Source organism: Amphiura filiformis, chromosome 12 (genome assembly GCF_039555335.1).
Source record: "Amphiura filiformis chromosome 12, Afil_fr2py, whole genome shotgun sequence".
Classification (NCBI taxonomy): Eukaryota; Metazoa; Echinodermata; class Ophiuroidea; order Amphilepidida; family Amphiuridae; genus Amphiura; species Amphiura filiformis.
This window is the reverse complement of record NC_092639.1, coordinates 44,087,487-44,105,200: the sequence shown is the minus strand read 5'-3', so window position 1 is coordinate 44,105,200 and position 17,714 is coordinate 44,087,487. Positions and strand designations below refer to the sequence as shown.

The 17,714-nt window shown below is 38.9% G+C and overlaps 1 protein-coding gene across 1 annotated transcript in view; it reads left to right on the top strand.

The window, feature by feature from the left end:
* The window catches only part of LOC140166262 (uncharacterized), a 146,274-nt gene that overhangs the window by 59,373 nt on the left and 69,187 nt on the right, over positions 1–17,714 (top strand). Inside the window, exons 11-13 of the mRNA XM_072189670.1 lie at positions 3,204–3,302; positions 3,757–3,855; positions 4,095–4,193. Of these exons, the coding sequence (XP_072045771.1) occupies positions 3,204–3,302; positions 3,757–3,855; positions 4,095–4,193 (297 nt within the window). The remainder of the gene's footprint in view (positions 1–3,203; positions 3,303–3,756; positions 3,856–4,094; positions 4,194–17,714) is intronic.

Here is a 17,714-nt window from a genome sequence, read left to right as displayed (position 1 = left end):
TTAAGTATAAATCATCAGATTTATAAAGTTTACTTCGAGTACTGTTAAATATCAAAAATATCAATTTTTCATGATTTGCCATAAAATGTGTATTAAATTGCGAATTTCAAAAACCAAAATTATTTGATATCAGAATGACATTCTTCGTATTCAGAATGCAATTCGATATGTCTGATGTGCTCTAATGTCCCAAAATAAATACTGTCCAAACGTTCATACCCCAGCCCTTAAGGAGTCATTCTGAAACATTTTGAACCAATAAGGAAAATGTTAAATAGAAAGAAATATATTTTGCTTTCTTTTGTGGAAGCTCCTATTATCTGCGGCACAGGTAGTCTCAGTTACATGTAATATGCATGACTGGCATGAAAAGGCTATACATGTACAGTGTCTGTGTGTTGTGTGTGTAAGTAAAGGTGTGTTGGCTGGTTTAATATAATAGTCCAAGGTCGTTTTGGCTCGATCATAAGAAAAAGTTAAAAAACTGAATAAGAACATATTATGTAACAAAGCTATACTTAGGGGGATGGCATTTTATCGAAAGCGGTGGCGGTGGTGTGGGGGTGGGGGTGGGTGGGGGGTGGGTTGGGGGTGGGGGGTGGGTGTCCCAAATTTACAAAACGTCAACGTCAATAAAATTGCGACCTCCTATGTTGGCAACAAACATTTTATGCCCCTCCTACCGATATACCTTACCCCCTTAACAGGCTAAAATGGTATTGAAATCAGTCTTTTTGAATAACATAAACACACTACATTTTGATCATCAAAAATTTTGTGACTTCCCCTGTTTTTCTTTCCAAAAATGTATGACCCCCAGTCTATTTGGGACCCACATCTTCCGAAGAAAATGCCAGCCCCCTGGGAAAATTCAGCGACTTTTGAAATATAAATTTTTAAAACTCATCATTATGAAGAGTGGGTGGATTTCCCCTTCCCATGCATACTGTATTGCACAAGTACAATAATTGTTGTTCTTTACCTAGCTGGGGGTTTTTAACCCCCGAGCTAGGTACTGTTTTTCTATCCGATTCTTCTTTCTTTCTTTCTTCTTCTGGCAACAAACTTTAAAATGCTACTCCTCCTACACGATACACCCTACAATTACGTAACTTGCACATATGTATCGGCTATATCCAGTGCCCATATTGTCTAAACAGAATTGGGATCAAAGGTCATTAAGGGGGCATTTCCAGTATTTAACCAAATACCTTCAAAATGCTTCTTCTGTCACACATTATATAGTACAATGATGTCATTTGCATATATGCATCAGCTATACCACACGCCTATAACGTGCATACAGAATTGGGGTCAAATGTCATTAAAGGGGTAAAATCTTACAATGGCATTATCTGGACATCTGTATGGGGTATGGGGCTCAAACTCGGTGACAACAAATCTGACCAAGGGAAGATTCTGCAGGGGTCAGGTCAAAGGTCATGCAAAGGTCAAATTTTAGAAATGCATTTCCTGGACATCTGTAAGGGGTACGGATCTCAAACATGGTGACAACAAACTTAATGATCAGGGGAATATGTTGGAAAACTTTAGAAGGGTCAGGTCAAAGGTTATTTGGGGTCAAATCTTATAATTTTATTTTCTGGATATTTGTAAGGGGTATGGGACTCACACTCAGTGACAACAAATCTCATGACCAGGGGAACATTTTGCAGGGGTCAGGTCAAAGGTCATGCAGAGGTCAAATCTTAGAAATGTATTTTCTGGACATCTGTAAAGGGTACGGGGCTCAAACTTGGTGACAACAAACTTGATGACCAGGGGAACATTTTCGTTACATTTTGCAGGGGTCAGGTCAAAGGTCATCTGGGGTAAGATCTTAGAGTTGCATTTTCTGGACATCTGTAAGGAGTACGGGACTCAAACTCGGTGACAACAAACCTCATGACCAGGGGAATATTTTTGGGACATTTTGCAGGTGTCAGATACCTCTACAACACCAACACGCCCCAGCTAGGTTTGTGGTCTATGACCACCATTTACCACTAGTTTAGTTTGTTTTTGTTTTGCTTAGGTAAGCTTACAAATCATTAGTAACAAATTGAAGTTGGCCTATATACATTCACTGTGTCAGAGAATTGTTATAATTAAAAACACATCAGAAAATATTACAGAAGGAAACAGTTTGGTGGTTTTCATTTTGTGGCAAATTTTTACTAATTTTAAATTGTCACAGTGGTGTTTTTTTGTCAATGACTGGTACGTCAATGCTTCCTTAAGAATGACGCGGCACCTTTAATTAAGGCACAACTTTACGCGTCATGTTAAACTGTAAAATTGTGCATGTTTAGCAAATAAACTCGCTATACAATTATTCAATTTCACATTGCCATGGCAATATCATTCATCTAAATTGCAGATGAAGGAGAGGGTAATGTAAACCATAAGCTTAATATTACAAATATTTGTGTGTAGCCCTGTCATACCTCTACACGATCCTAGTTTATAATACTCAAAAATACTCAAATCCCTATAACAGACCTTCAAATGTCCATAAATCCATCATAAACATGGAATTAGACAGGCTTTTTATCATGATTATCTTATCTGAGCCTGCATATCACGTCCATGTTCATACGTTTGGCCATGGTGCTGAATTCGACAACTATGACTTCCAAACCTGATGACCGTATCCAAATAAATTTAAATTTTTCCACTGAAATAATTATGACAGTCCAATCGCGAAGAATTATAATCATAAATGATAAATGAAAGCAAAAACGTGACCAAAACGCAGATTGTGCTCCAATTCAATAAGTGTGAGTACTATAACGACCTGCACCCTATGTAGAATTTTAACAGTTAATTTTTAAATTACACGCCTTTAATTTTTGTGTCCTAAATCGTGACATTTATGTCTTCGGGGCGGAAACTTGCCCATCTCACCCACTGCACTTGCTATTATTACGCGATACACACCATGAAATTCTTATATAGTAATTAATGCCAAGTCTACACGTTTTACAACTATGCAATGAACTTTGTAGATTGCAACAAGTCTGTCCTAAAACATTGTTTCTGAATGGATAATGGTTTGTATAATTTTTGCAGCACACTACGAAGTGCACTTAATTTTGTCCAGAATGAAAGTATACAGTGTTATATTTTGCTTTCTTTTGTGGAAGCTTCTATTGTCCGCGGAAAATATTAGATGGTAACCACGTTTCAGTTTGTCTCTACAGGGTGGATCCACGGCTCTGATGCTGGCTTCCCAGAATGGCCATACAGAGATTGTCACGTGTCTTATTGAGGCAAAGGCGTCATTGGATATCCAGATTCAGGTGAACTTTACTTCATCTATCTCAATTATACAAACAGTCAATGCTTTTAGTTTATCTATCTAACAGTGCAAAAAAATACATGGCTTTTGATACGTACATGTAGGTGTCATTTTGAAACATTTTGGACCAGGAAGAGCAATGTTAACTAGAAAGAACCACTACGTTGCAAATTCGTCTCTACAGGAGGGAGGGACTACTCTGATGATGGCAAAGGCGTTATTGCATATCCTGGATTTTTACTTCATCTATCTAGATGTTATGCTTTTAGTTTATCTATTGAACAGTGCAAACATTCCATGGCTTTTGATAATATATAGAGGCCATTCTGAAACATTTTGAACCAATAAAGAAATTTTTAACTAGAAAGGCAAATATTTTGCTTTATTTTGTGAAAGCTTCTATTGTTTCCTGTAACTATATTAGATGGTAACCACGTTTCGATTTGTCTCTACAGGGTGGATGGACTGCTCTAATGTTTGCATCCAAGAACGGAGACACAGAGATTGCCACGTTTCTTGTTCAGGCAAAGGCGTCATTGAATATTCAGGCTAAGGTGATGTTTACTTCATCTATCTAGATATGGAAATATTTTATGCCTTTAGTTTATCTGTCTACCAGTGCAACAAATTCTAAGGCTTTTTCATAATAATTATAAATGGGTCATTCTGAAACATTTTAGACCAATATGGAAAATGTTAACTAAAAAGACATATATTTTGCTTTATGCTGTGGAAGCTCATATTGTTTGCGGTAAATATTCGATGGTAACCACGTTTCAATTTGTCTTTACAGGATGGATCAACTGCTCTGATTCTGGCTTCCGAGGATGGCCATACAGAGATTGTCACGTGTCTTATTGAGGCAAAGGCGTCATTGGATATCCAGATTCAGGTGATTTTTACTTCATCTATCTACCTATTCAATACATGTTATGGTTATAGTTTATCTATCAACTAGTGGGAAAATTCTATGGCTTTTGCTAATATATTGCGTCATGGGATATCCATACTAAGATGATTTTTATTTCATCTTTTTGGATATGCAAACAATTGATGCTTTTAGTTGATCTCTCTACCGGTGTAAAAATTCTAAGGCTTTTTCATAATAATTATAAAGGGGTCATTCTGAAATATTTAAGATGGTAACCACGTTTCAGATTGTCCCTACAGGGTGGATCGACTGATTTGATTTTAGCATCCCAGAATGGCCATACAGATATTGTCCCATGTCTTACTGAGGCAAATGCGTCATTAGCTATTCCGTAGCTATTCAGACTCAGGTGAACTTTACTTCATCTATCTAGATATGCAGACATTTGATGTTTTTAGTTTATTTCTCTGCCAGTGCAAACTCTAGCATATTTTGCTTTCTTTTTTGGAATCTTCGAATGTTTGCGGTAAACATTTCAATTTGTCAGTACAGCAAAGATCGACTGCTCTGATGCTGGCGTCCCAGAGTGGCCATGCGGTGATTGTCCCAAGTCTTATTGAGGCAAAGGCGACATTGAATATTAATTCATCTATCTAGATATGCAGACATTTTATGCTTTTAATTTATCTATCTACCAGTGCAAAAATTATACGGCTTTCAATAATAACTGTTTGGTGGTCGTTCTGAAAAATCTGAACCAATAAGGAAAATATTGACTAGAAATATAGTTTGCTTTATTTCATGGAAGCTGCGATTGTTTGCGGTAAAGAAACCTATCAAGTGTCAGGCCATCCAATTCTGTTTTAAAAAGGAAACACCACCCTATTTAGCTTAAGATAGCCTTTTAACTATTTAACTGAGGCTGAGATATTAGGTGTTCACCTTCAAAACGACCTGAAGTTGGACAAAATGTTAATGAAATAACAAAGAAGTCCAACTGTAAGTTGTATATGTTGAAACTGCTGAAAAAAACGCGTTTTCAAATTACAATGATGAAGAACTATTTACTATGTACAAAGGTTATGTGCGCCCTATTCTCGAGTATGCAGATGTAGCCTGACACTCCTCGTTAGCAGCAAATTAAACGAAGTCACTCGAGCAACTCCAAAAATGTGCATGCAGGATCATTTAAAGCCAGAAAGTGGTTTTTTATTACTCCTTGTATCCTGCATATGCAGAGGCCGTGTAATTCCCATTTCTGAAGTGTATTATGCAATGTTTTCTTTCGTCTTTATATAATTAAATAAAACTATTTTAAAAGCTGATAAACAGAGATTTTAAACAATTCTCTCAACAAATATTTGACTTACTTGATATTTCATCCCACATCCATGGGATTTCATCCGAAAGTTTATTTTAAAGCTCAATATTGTTTTTTGTAAATGAAATGTGATATTATTCTGTGGGTAATATAGATGGCATTCTTATTTTTTTTTTTTTGCATGTTTGTTGTTTTTATCAATGTAAATTTATCATGTAATTTTATTTGACCTTCGGGTCATCTTTTGATAAATGTCAACAAAATATGAATAAATATAAATGGTCGCATGTCTCAAAGGTGGAAGCTCTATAGTCCGACGGTTCTTTATTCCGACGGTTCTTTAGTCCGAAGGTTCTTTAATCCGACGGTTCTTTATTACGAAGGTTCTTTATTCCGACGGTTCTTTATTTCGAAGGTTCTATAGTTCGAATTTAAAAAAAGGTTCCCTAATCCGAATATTAAAAGAGGTTCTTTAATCCGAATTTTAAAAACGGTTCTCTAGTCCGAATATGAAAATAGGCTCTATAGTCCGAATTTAAAAAAGGTTCTCTAGTCCGAATATAGAAATAGGTTCTCTAATCCGAATTTGAAAAAAGGTTCTCTAGTCCGAAATTGCAAAACGGTTCTATAGTCCGAAACGGATACCGTGTTCTTTAGTCCGAATTGGTAAACGGGTTCTATAGTCCGAATTTTATTTTTATCATTTGTTTCAGTGTCAAATCATTATTGTTAAATACAAATCCGCTGCTGTTTAACATTAACATGGTTGGTTTCTCTGGATATTTTCCGTAGCGTAAATTTACGTTCACCTTTATTCTGGTGATATTTTCTTCATGCTGCGGCTTTTTCATTTAAACAAATTTTAGTCATTTAAACAAATTAGTTTACAGAATAGTTAAAGTAAAGTTTTATCTTGCTATGGGGGGTGTAAAATGTTTCAATGTACGGGTAGTCTTGTGGTTAAATCATCATCATTTTCGACCCGTTCTCTACCCTGAAAACCCGTTTCTGGCCATTTTTCAATCCGAGGGCCTACTTTATTCAAAAATTGTGTTATGCAACTTTTTGGGCGATCCAAGTTCATGTGTAGCTCTCAAATATTTATTTAAGCTATAACATGCCTCTCTTTTTTTTCCACAGAAAGGCTAAAGTATCTCCAAAAATGTTTTTGTTTTTACTGGAATCCATATACATTACATCGTGATTTGGTGGTGTACGCCCTTTTAGCAATAGAGTCATCTCGTTTACCATAAACTCTGCTTTAGACTTATCTAGCTAGAGGTTATGTTAATGTTTTTAAAATTCGGACTATAGAACCTTTTTACTGATTCGGACTAAAGAACACGGTATCCGTTTCGGACTATAGAACCGTTTTGCAATTTCGGACTAGAGAACCCTTTTTTGAATTCGGATTGTAGAGTCTATTTCTATATTCGGACTATAGAACCCTTTTTAAAATTCGGACTATAGAGCCTATTTCTATATTCGGACTATAGAACTCTTTTTAAAATTCGGACTATAGAGACTATTTTCATATTCGGACTAGAGAACCGTTTTTAAAATTCGGACTATAGAACCTTCGAAATAAAGAACCGTCGGAATAAAGAACCTCTTATCAAATTTTTTTCGGACTAGAGAACCTCTTTTTAAATTCGGACTTGCGAATGCTATGAACACGTGTTCGGACTAGCGAACCTTCGGACTAAAGGACTTTCGGATTATAGAACCTTCGGATTATAGAGCAGTCCCCGTCTCAAATAGGTCACCCAAAAATGGATCCGTAACATGAAAACGCTTTCTTTACACTTAAAGTTTGATTTATTCTATTTTGTACCGGGATTTTGTAGAAAATGTTGTGTCATTTTGTAGATATTTATATTCCTTTTCAAATACAAAAACTCCCAAGTCAATTGGACAACTACTTTAAAATTTATACCTCAATAAGTAAAATGTGTCAATGGAGGATCCCGGGCGGGAGAGCCGGGCGGGAGAGCCCCATACGGTTGTACACAAAATTGTGAAAATATGGCAAACTTCAAACCTTAGAATCTTACAAAGTACAACAATAGAAAAATTATCAAATTCGTGTACATCGTGGAACATATTCTTTATGTGGCTGTGCGTAGTACGCAGATAACCGCAGACATCGCTTTGGCAACATCAGCGGGTGACCGTTTATCATGTCACGATAGTCAAACGTGATTGGCTATAAAGACGACGACATCGGGTCACGTACCAGCCGTACCCTGTTTGTATATAGGGCAAAGAGTACGGTTGTGGCTGTGCAGCTGTCATCAAAATGTCAACACACCCCTGTACATTGCGAGTGCGTGATTTTTTACAAGAATTTATCGTTCGATTCTGCTTAATTACGGGCTTAACTACCAACGATCGGAACACATTTAATGTATATGAGATGGAGAAAACAATGTCAATGTCACTGGCGTGAATAAATATTCCAATGCATGCAGTTAAATCACGAAATTGAGCTGTGAATTAGTGAGTGAGCAGCCAGTGCATGAGTGAATCAGCGAGCAGGTGCCATGTGTGCAGTCTTTTGGGTTTCAAATTCAAGCATTGAAGTGAATTATTATACAATAGAGACTTTGCGAAATGGAGTTAGAAACCACAAACTTTAACGTCTAGAGGATTATGTATTCAAAACCACTCTGCCATTAAAGCCGCTTGAAGTTAAAGTTAACGCGAGAATCTATAGTGTGCCGTAAATTATGATGAAAATACGTCATAATTAAGAACAATGGTTTGCATATTTCCTGATAGACTACATAATTACCACCTATGTATTATCTAGTTAATACACCAATTATTGGAAATCTAATTTGTTTTGGGTAAAAAACATGCCACATGTTGCTGAAAATTACTGATTGAATTAGATCAAAATAATTTTTTTCCCAAACGTCACACTTGAAATATACTTTTGTGTGTGCTCATGACGTACACCAAATCAGTTTGCGGAACCAAGTTTTTTGGCTTGACTTCAACGCCAAGGGGATTAAGTCCCTGTAAAAATGGCCTGATTTTACGGGACCCAGCAGTGTACTAAACTTCTGCGAATTGCAGCTACAGTGAACATTTTTTACAACGTTGCGTGTCTTATAATTACACCTCTATATAACCAAAGATGCTTGTACTGTTCAGGTATTTTATTTAATTATTTATTTTATTCATTTAGGCCTACCATTTAGGCCTTGTAGAGGCCTACCCCGATTCAGCAGAATGCTGGTCTAACATGTGCCACGCTATACGCTCACACTCTTTAAACACACTCATCAAACATAAGTTATACATTGGGGCATATATGGATATTTTATGTCAACCAAATTATTCATTATTTAAAAGAGTAGGCCTATTGTTTAAAAAAAAATAAGCCTTCTAACTTTGTGGTCTTGGCCAGCTTTAGATATCACTATCCGACTGTCTTGCACATGAACATCAACACATGTTTTTACATAAAAACAGGTTGAATTGTTCGGAATTAGGCCTATACTACTTTTTTTTTATAATTAGTCTTTTAATATTGGAACTGCATACATCTACATACTTCTTCTACATACTTCTAATGGAAATATAAAATTGACAAAGCTAACGTTTACTGGAATAATTGAGCTTTTCTTTTTTCGTCTCACTAGTGGGTGAATTTTTTTTTTTCTCCAAAACTCCCATGCCCCCCCCTCAGTGGAAATCAAATGGTGTGCTCCTAAAAAAAGTATCCCTAGTGCGTACCACTGTGGAACATATTGGATGTATGCGTATTTAGGCCTATTTCCTTCTAGAATCTCTGTTGTGTTAAGGGGTACTACACCCCTGGCAAATTCTGTGCCTATTTTTGCATTTTCTTAAAAATTATAGCAGATTGGTGACAAGTAAGATAATGTATTATAGGGGCAAGGACTACAACTACTGCACTGAAAATTCAGCAACTCAAGGCAAAAATGACAGAAACAACCGAAAATTGAGCCTCCCCTTATGATCACAAAACCTTCCTAAAGTGTTTCTTTTATGGGCTAGAAAGCATCTCAACTGGAAGTTGTTTCAACATCTTACTAGTTCATACTCTGAGTACGTATAGGCTATTTAAGAAACAAAAAATTGACATTCAGTAGACTAACCCCTCTCGACTAATGATTGGGATTACTCCGTTTTGTGAGTGCAAACAATAAACTGAAATAGGTATCTGCCCATTTTTATGCAATTTAATTACAATTAAGGGCCAAAATTGAGTGTAAATGACACAAATTTCAGCTTACAGAAAATTTTAATTGAAACAGGTTTGTAGGAAATAGCACGCCGTACTTTGTAGTTTGTGAAACATGCTTTCTGAAATTACTATTTAACGATACTTGAGTGTACGATACGATGATGGTGAAGTGTACGATGATGCACATTGCATGTTTTTTCAAATGTATGTATGATGAAGATGAACGATGTGGACTTTTCGCCACGCATAACGAACTTGAAGTATGTTGTATGAGGAAGCTGTGCAGGTGGATGTCCGATGAAAAAAATCGGTGATGCACGATGTGGATTTTCGCCACGCATGACGAACGTGTGGCGTGTGTATGATGATGTGAAAGCGTTCGACACTACGTCGTGCGTAACACTGTTCATCGTACACCTTCATCATCAGACATACAATAATGATGAGCCAATGAAAATTTGACGAAGAGTGTGAAATCATCGTGCAACATTTTTTTCACGTCGTGCGTAGTTTTCCAAATTTCATCATCATACAACACATTTTTCATCGTACAACACAAATGTTGTATGATGATGTAACTCTCCATAGACTTGTGTGCAAAATTTCATCATCATACAACAATATGCGATATGGCTTTCCGTAGATAATGAAGGTGTACGATGAACAGTGTTACGCACGACGTAGTGTCGAACGCTTTCACATCATCATACACACGCCACACGTTCGTCATGCGTGGCGAAAATCCACATCGTGCATCACCGATTTTTTTCATCGGACATCCACCTGCACAGCTTCCTCATACAACATGAGCAAGTACTTTAAGTTCGTTATGCGTGGCGGAAAGTCCACATCGTTCATCTTCATCATACATACATTTGAAAAAACATGCAATGTGCATCATCGTACACTTCACCATCGTATCGTACACTCAAGTATCGTTAAATAGTAATTTCAGAAAGCATGTTTCACATATTACAAAGTACGGCGTGCTATTTCCCTATAAACCTGTTACAATTAAAATTTTCTTTAAGCTGAAATTTGTGTCATTTACACTCAATGTTGGCCCTTAAGGGGGTACTACACCCATTGCATTTTTTTGCATTTTTTTGCATTTAGTGAAGAAATGATGCCTGAATTTGACCTGAACCAATTGACCTATAACCTGACCTTTGATGACCTTATAGCCTTTTTTAATCTCTTTTCCTAACAACACATTATGGAAGATACATACATGGTGTAGTATTAAATTGTCTATGTGGAAGAGATTAGGCCTATTTAATTTATTCAGTGTTATAATCAGTGAGTACATTTCTATAGATAGTATAACAAAGGATTTAATGTATTCTATTCATGTATTCTACTTGGACATGTTCAATAGAATAAATTATGGTTTGTTATGAAACACACATCTCAGTTACTATAGGTTACAGTAAACAAAAGAATATATAGGGCTAAAATGATTTTCTAAAATGGTTTAAAATCACTTTGTAGGTAGAGATATTTTATAAGTTTAGGACATGAGATGATGAACATATTTATGTAGTTCATAAATTTGCAAGAAAAAAAAGAAGAGGGGTACTGATGAAAATCAGGGTATTATTCCCCCTTAATTGTAATTAAATTGCATAAAAATGGGCAGATACCTATTTCAGTTTATTGTTTGCACTCACAAAACGGAGTAATCCCAATCATTAGTCGAGAGGGGTTAGTGTACTGAATGTCAACGTACTCAGAGTATTTTATGAACTAGTAAGATGTTGAAACAACTTCCAGTTGAGATGCTTTCTAGCCTAGAAAAGAAACACTTTAGGAAGGTTTTGTGATCATAAGGGGAGGCTCAATTTTCGGTTGTTTCTGTCATTTCTGCCTTGAGTTGCTGAATTTTCAGTGCAGTAGTGTAGTCCTTGCCCCTATAATATACATATCTTACTTGTCACCAATCTGCTATAGTTTTTAAGAAAAATGCAAAAATAGGCACAAAATTTGCCAGGGGTGTAGGACCCCCTTAACAGATTCTAGAAAGGAGTAGATAGGCCTAATACGCATACATCCAATATGTTCCACAGTGGTACGCACGAGGGATACTTTTTTTAGGAGCACACCATTTGATTTCTACTGAGGGGGGGGGCATGGGAGTTTTTGGAGAAAAAAAACTTCACCCACTAGTGAGACGAAAAAAGAACTGCGCCTCACTGATGAGTAAAAAAAAATATCCCACCCAACTCTGTATAGGCCTAGGTATAAAATAAAATTGAAAAAAAAAATCTGCCACCTTCGGCCTGACCCAAACTCACATGCCCCCCCCCAGAATCTATGGTGCGTCCCTTATCATGTTTATGCTGAAAACATAATTTATGGTGGCCTTTATTATGTAACACTATTAAACATGTTTGGACCATAGACCTTCAAAATGATGTAATCCCACAATGGCCCTACAAAAAAGGATAAACTTGACCTGTACGACCTTGTGTAATTGTTTCTGGTGCTCAGGAGAACATGCAAATAGCATCATCACAGGTATAGCTCGATATCTTCAAGTGATGATGAGAGGAAAACATCTGTTATCTACAATTGCCTGATATTTTAGCTTTAGGCCTATATTAAAAATAAAGAAGTTTTCACAAACTGTTACAGTCTGTAATTTTCCAACAAGTTTACGGGCTGTACAAATTAGCGTGCCAAAAATGCATTCGGTCCTTCTCGGAGCTTCTCGGCCTGCCAAAAATCTTTGCCCTTTGCACATGCCAGATTTATGGGAGCCCAATGAGCTATTCCAGATATTATCCACACCCCCCCAAAGATGACACTGGGATTATCCTTCTCGGAGCTTCTTGGCCTACCAAAAATCTTTGCCCCAACCCTTTGCACATGCCAGATTTTTGGGAACCCAATGAGCTATTCCAGATATTATCCACCCCCCAAGATGACACTGGGATTTCCCATTCCTTGTTCTCGCAATATTACATGGGAATTCCCATTTGTAAAATCTTTACATTCTACAATTTCTTCCCCCTTTCTCTCGTTCCTTCCCGCAGTGGCGTGCGCAAAAAAAGGGGGGGGGGCAGGGGGGTTTGCACATCCCCCCGCCCACTTTTGTTGGTCATTCGCGTGACATCAGTCATTCGGGGGGGGGGATTGGAAGGTCCCGTGGAAGGAAAAATCTCTGAGAAAGTATTTATGAAAGAGTCCGTCACTTTTGACGTTGCCAAAACGGAAAAATTTGCCCCCCTCAAAATAGGATTCCTTGCCCTTTAAAAACGCTAAAACCCCAGAGCTTCCCCTGGACCCCACCCGTGAGGGGCTTCGCGGCAAGCGGCTAGCGGTGCCCCGGGGGCACTCACATGTTAAGGTGGTACGGGTATGTGCGGCGCTCAAGGGTCCCTTTTTCAGGCTCTCCGGCAGTTCCTTAAGCCCCACATTTGGATTTGCTCCAGTTCTTTGAGCCTCAAACTCTGACAATTGTAGCTCTTTAAGCTCAAATTTGGAAATAATTTAGAAATTTTTAGCTCAACAGCCTATAATTTGGCCCTAATTTTAGTTCTTCAAGCCCCTATTTTGCCCGAAAATCAGTTCTTAGTTCCCAAAGTTCGGCGCTCTCACACCCCTACCAAAATTTAAGTTGAGTGCCCCCAGGGCAGTGCCCGCACCCTAACCACACTCCATTCGGGGGAACTGAACAACCTGGCCCCGCCACTTTGAATCCCGGGCTTTGAATGTGCTGCGCACGCCACTGCCACGGTTCCTTTAAATTACTTCCCCCTAAACTACTTCCCCTTCTCGTCCTTAAGTTTCCCTTCCTTCTCTTTTCTTCTTCATTATATTCCAATTTCTTCCCCTTTCTCTCATTCCTTCCCCCTTCAATTACACTCACTTAAATTACTTCCCCTCAAATCACTTCCCCTGTTTTTTCTAAGTTACCAGACTATACTCAGTTCAGACTCGGGGGGGGGGGCACTTAACACAAATGACCATGCGGGTATGTTCCCCCGGAAAGAACCCCCTTTTGGATTTCGTAGCTCTGAAAGACCCCTATATATTTGACTAAAATAGAGCTCTGAAAGGCCCTTGATGTTATAATTTCAGCTCTAAAAGACCCCAAAATTGCTCATTCGTCGTATGTCTGGGTTTTTTTTTCAGGCGATTTTCAACAAAAAAGCTAAGAAAGACCTTGATTTAGACTGTTCGCAGCTCCAAAAGACCCCCTTTTACCGCTCCCAAAGACCCACCACCTCAAAATACCGCGGGAACATACCCACCAAATTTTTTGATGAGCCCCCAGCAGCCCCCCCCCCCCGGGTTCAGACTATGATCACTATCTCACATGGTGCAAGAAAACGAATCGCGAAAGTCTAGTGACTTGGGCCCGATCTTGGGTCAATTCCCTGTCTGCTTGAAATGTCCATCAACAGATAAATTCAAAAAGTCCCCCCTCCCACGTCACATCATCCATTGTGAGGTGTTGGGTCTTTGGGAGCTGACGGCGCGGCGTACCGAAAAAGGGGTAAAAAGCAAGGGTCTTGCGTGGTTCCGGGAAAAGACCAGAAATGTGAGGAATGGGCAATTTTGAAGGTATTTAAGGCAGCTGTGTACTCACAGACATGCACATGAGGTGACGGTGGGAAAAGGATAGCTATGGGTGGCGTAGCGTGTGTCATCCGATTGGGGGGGGGTGGGGGCACCGACCATAATTGAGTGACACCGGGTCTGATTGGGGGCACAAGTCGTTTTTTGGCCATTTTCTTATGGGATTTTCTAAAATTTGCAGTCGAGGGGGGGGGGGGCACGTGCCCCGCCTCCCCCCGTGCCCCTATGACGCTACGCCACTGGTCGGTATCCCCTCCCGCAGTGGCGTAGCCAGCACTTTTTCAGCGGGTGGGCAAAGAGGGAACAAGGGGGGCAAACCAACTTTTAAGGGGGGAACTTTGACCCGGGAAATTTGACGAAAATAGTCAAAAATGGGCTAAAAATCTTACATATCAGCATGATCAGGGCGGCCAGCATCCCACTGTTGGGGGAGGGCAAGACTTCCCCTTCCCCCGCCCTCCCCGCTCCTTGACTACGCCACGCCACTGCCCTCCCGTGCTATTAACTTTAGACATAATTATTTATATTTCATGCAAAATGCTTGAAATTATGTTAAACGCCCCGGAACAATTGTCAGTGATGGGGGATAAACTTATGGCGGCCAACCCAAGGGAAAACCAATATTTGAGGTAACAAACATGTCGAATATTGTGCATATTCGATTCTTTCCATCAAAATTGGAAATTTCTCCTCAAGCATGTCAAGACTACAAATGCCCATTCGTGTTGCCCCTAAATGAGGACACAGGCGGCAAGTCCATAAATGAGGGACAAATACCCAGTGGCAGCGCCACGGGGGACATGGGGGAAAATACCCCCGTCAGAATTCTTGTCCCCTGTTGCCCCAGTAAAAACCCAAATTAGGAAAATTTCCACTTTTTACGGCATTTTTGCGCAAAATTTGTTGATTTTGCCCCCCGAAATTCACTTTACCCCAATGCCCCCCCGGACAAATTCCTGGCGCCGGCGCCACTGCAAATACCCCGATGTCGCCTTCGTGCCGCCCTTGATAGGGTGCAGGCAACTGGGGGAGCCCAATGAGGGGCAACTGGCGGCAAAGCCCACGACCGCGCGCGGTGGGGGGGGGGGGGATAACCCGGGGATCCCCCGAGCCCCCTTAGTGTTATTTTTCTTTCATGTCCTTTGATAGTTGTTGGGGCAGTTTGCACCCCCTGGATCCACTGAATCTATAGAATCATGCATGGTGAATCAAAGAACCAAAAGCATGCAAAGAGGGAGGTCCGTCTTCGTTGGGCCCATACAAGGCAATATGCCTATTTATATTTTATTTTTTAATTATTCTACATACATTTCGTATTTCGTATACGTGTATACTAATAGTGTTTATCGTTTTCTTTCATACTTGCACAACTTTATACGTAGGACCCTATCTGCATCCCTGCAGTTGTAAATACGTATATCACTAACATTCCGTCGTAATAGTTCTTCCATATCCATGACATCTGAGCATTCCAAATACTCATGATATTGATAATAGAGAACAATTATTAAATTCGATACTAAACGACTGGTAATAAAGTAAGTGTTAGTGTGTAGAATTGTAAGTGTGTAGAAAAGTTGTAAGATGTTTAAAATCGCATCTTCCTGCTTGCCGTTAGCATGGTTAACAAATGCTAATTTGCTTTATTCGTGGGGTGGTGGGGGGAAAGGAGCCTGGGCACATAAAAAAATTGATGGTTTGTTCCCTCGGAATTTTTAGGTGGTGGTCTTCGGGAGCTGGCGGCGTACCGGTAAAAGGGTGTCTTTTGGAGCTGCACACAAGTAAAATGAGAACTTTTGGAGCTGCGAACAGTCAAAATCAAGGGTCTTTCTCGGCTTTCTGCATGGTTGAAAATCGTTTGAAAAAAACCCCCAGAAATATAAGGAATGAGCAAACCGTAATAGGTACAAATTTAGTACTCTCTGTCAATCAAGTATGGTTTATTCTCTACATGTCAATCCTTAAATCATTAGCATAGTCCTTAATAACGGGGGAGTTTTGACTTGAACAGAGGGAGATTCGTTGGGCACAGCAAAAAGTTGCCAAGAGGAGGGGGGGTCAATTTTTGGCAAGCTGGGAGGGAGAGGGACAAGGAATATTTGGCACAATGCTTACAAAAACACTAAAAACGTTCAAATATTTCAGATCGGGGGGGGCAAGCAATTTGGGCAGACCGAGTCGGATGTGGGGGGGGGGGCGTTCTTGGCACACCATTTGAAAAATTAAACGGGGAGGGGCTAATAATTATTGCACAGCCCCTTGGCTATACTAAAGTTAAGAAATAATTTTAAAATGTTTTCACGACCTTTATATAACCCGACATTTAAATGTTATTAAAACGTTTTGTAAAAAACATTTTAAGAACATTTCTGTGCTTGCTGGGTGCAAATATTTTAACATAATGTTATTTAAGTGTTGACAAAATATTTGGCCAAAAATATTGTTGTAGTGTGTTTTCATACAAAACGTTTTAAAACGATTTCATGACCTTTATATAACCCGACATTTTAATGTTATTAAAACGTTTTTACCTAAACCAAAACCCAAAATATAACTTATTTAAAATGTTTTAAAAACGTTTTTGTGTTTGCTGGGAGGGTGGCCATAATCAGCTAAAACATTTTCATAACGAAAATTACTATTAACGTATCCAAGATTAATGCGTTTTGGCTTTCTCTTCATCATTCAGCGCCTTCATCATCATACATACAATTTTTCATGCCTCACATCATTCTTCAACATATCCGAAATGGCTTTCTGATGTACGACGTGGAGTGTAGTATCGTCATACATACATCGTTTTCTCATCATACGTTGATTTTTTTTCACGTCGTACGTACACTCTTCATCATCATGCGGCGAAGCATCTCGAATCGCACCACACCAATTTATACGTCGTGCGTACACTCACTCTTCGTTATACGTCGCCACAATCCACATCGTACGTCGACGCACAACGTGACCATTCATCATTCTTCATGAAATCAAAGGTGTTTCATCATACAACGTTTTACGGAAAGCAATTTCGGATATGACGTCCGTGGATTCTTCATTATACAACATTTTATTTTCATCATTCAACGACTTCATCATCATACATACAATTTTTCACTGTTCCACATCATCCTTCAACATATCCGATATGGCTTTCCGTAATTATCAGACATACAATGTTGTATGATGATCATAGACTTCAGGTGATCATAATATCCGATATGGCTTTTACGGAAAGCCATCGGATATTGTTCATCGATGATGAAATTTTATACACAAGTCTATGGAGAGTTTCATCATCATACAACATTTGTGTTGTACGATGAAAATGTGTTGTATGATGATGAAATTTGGAAAACTACGCACGACGTGAAAAAAGTGTTGCACGATGATTTCACACTCTTCGTCAAATTTTCATTGGCTC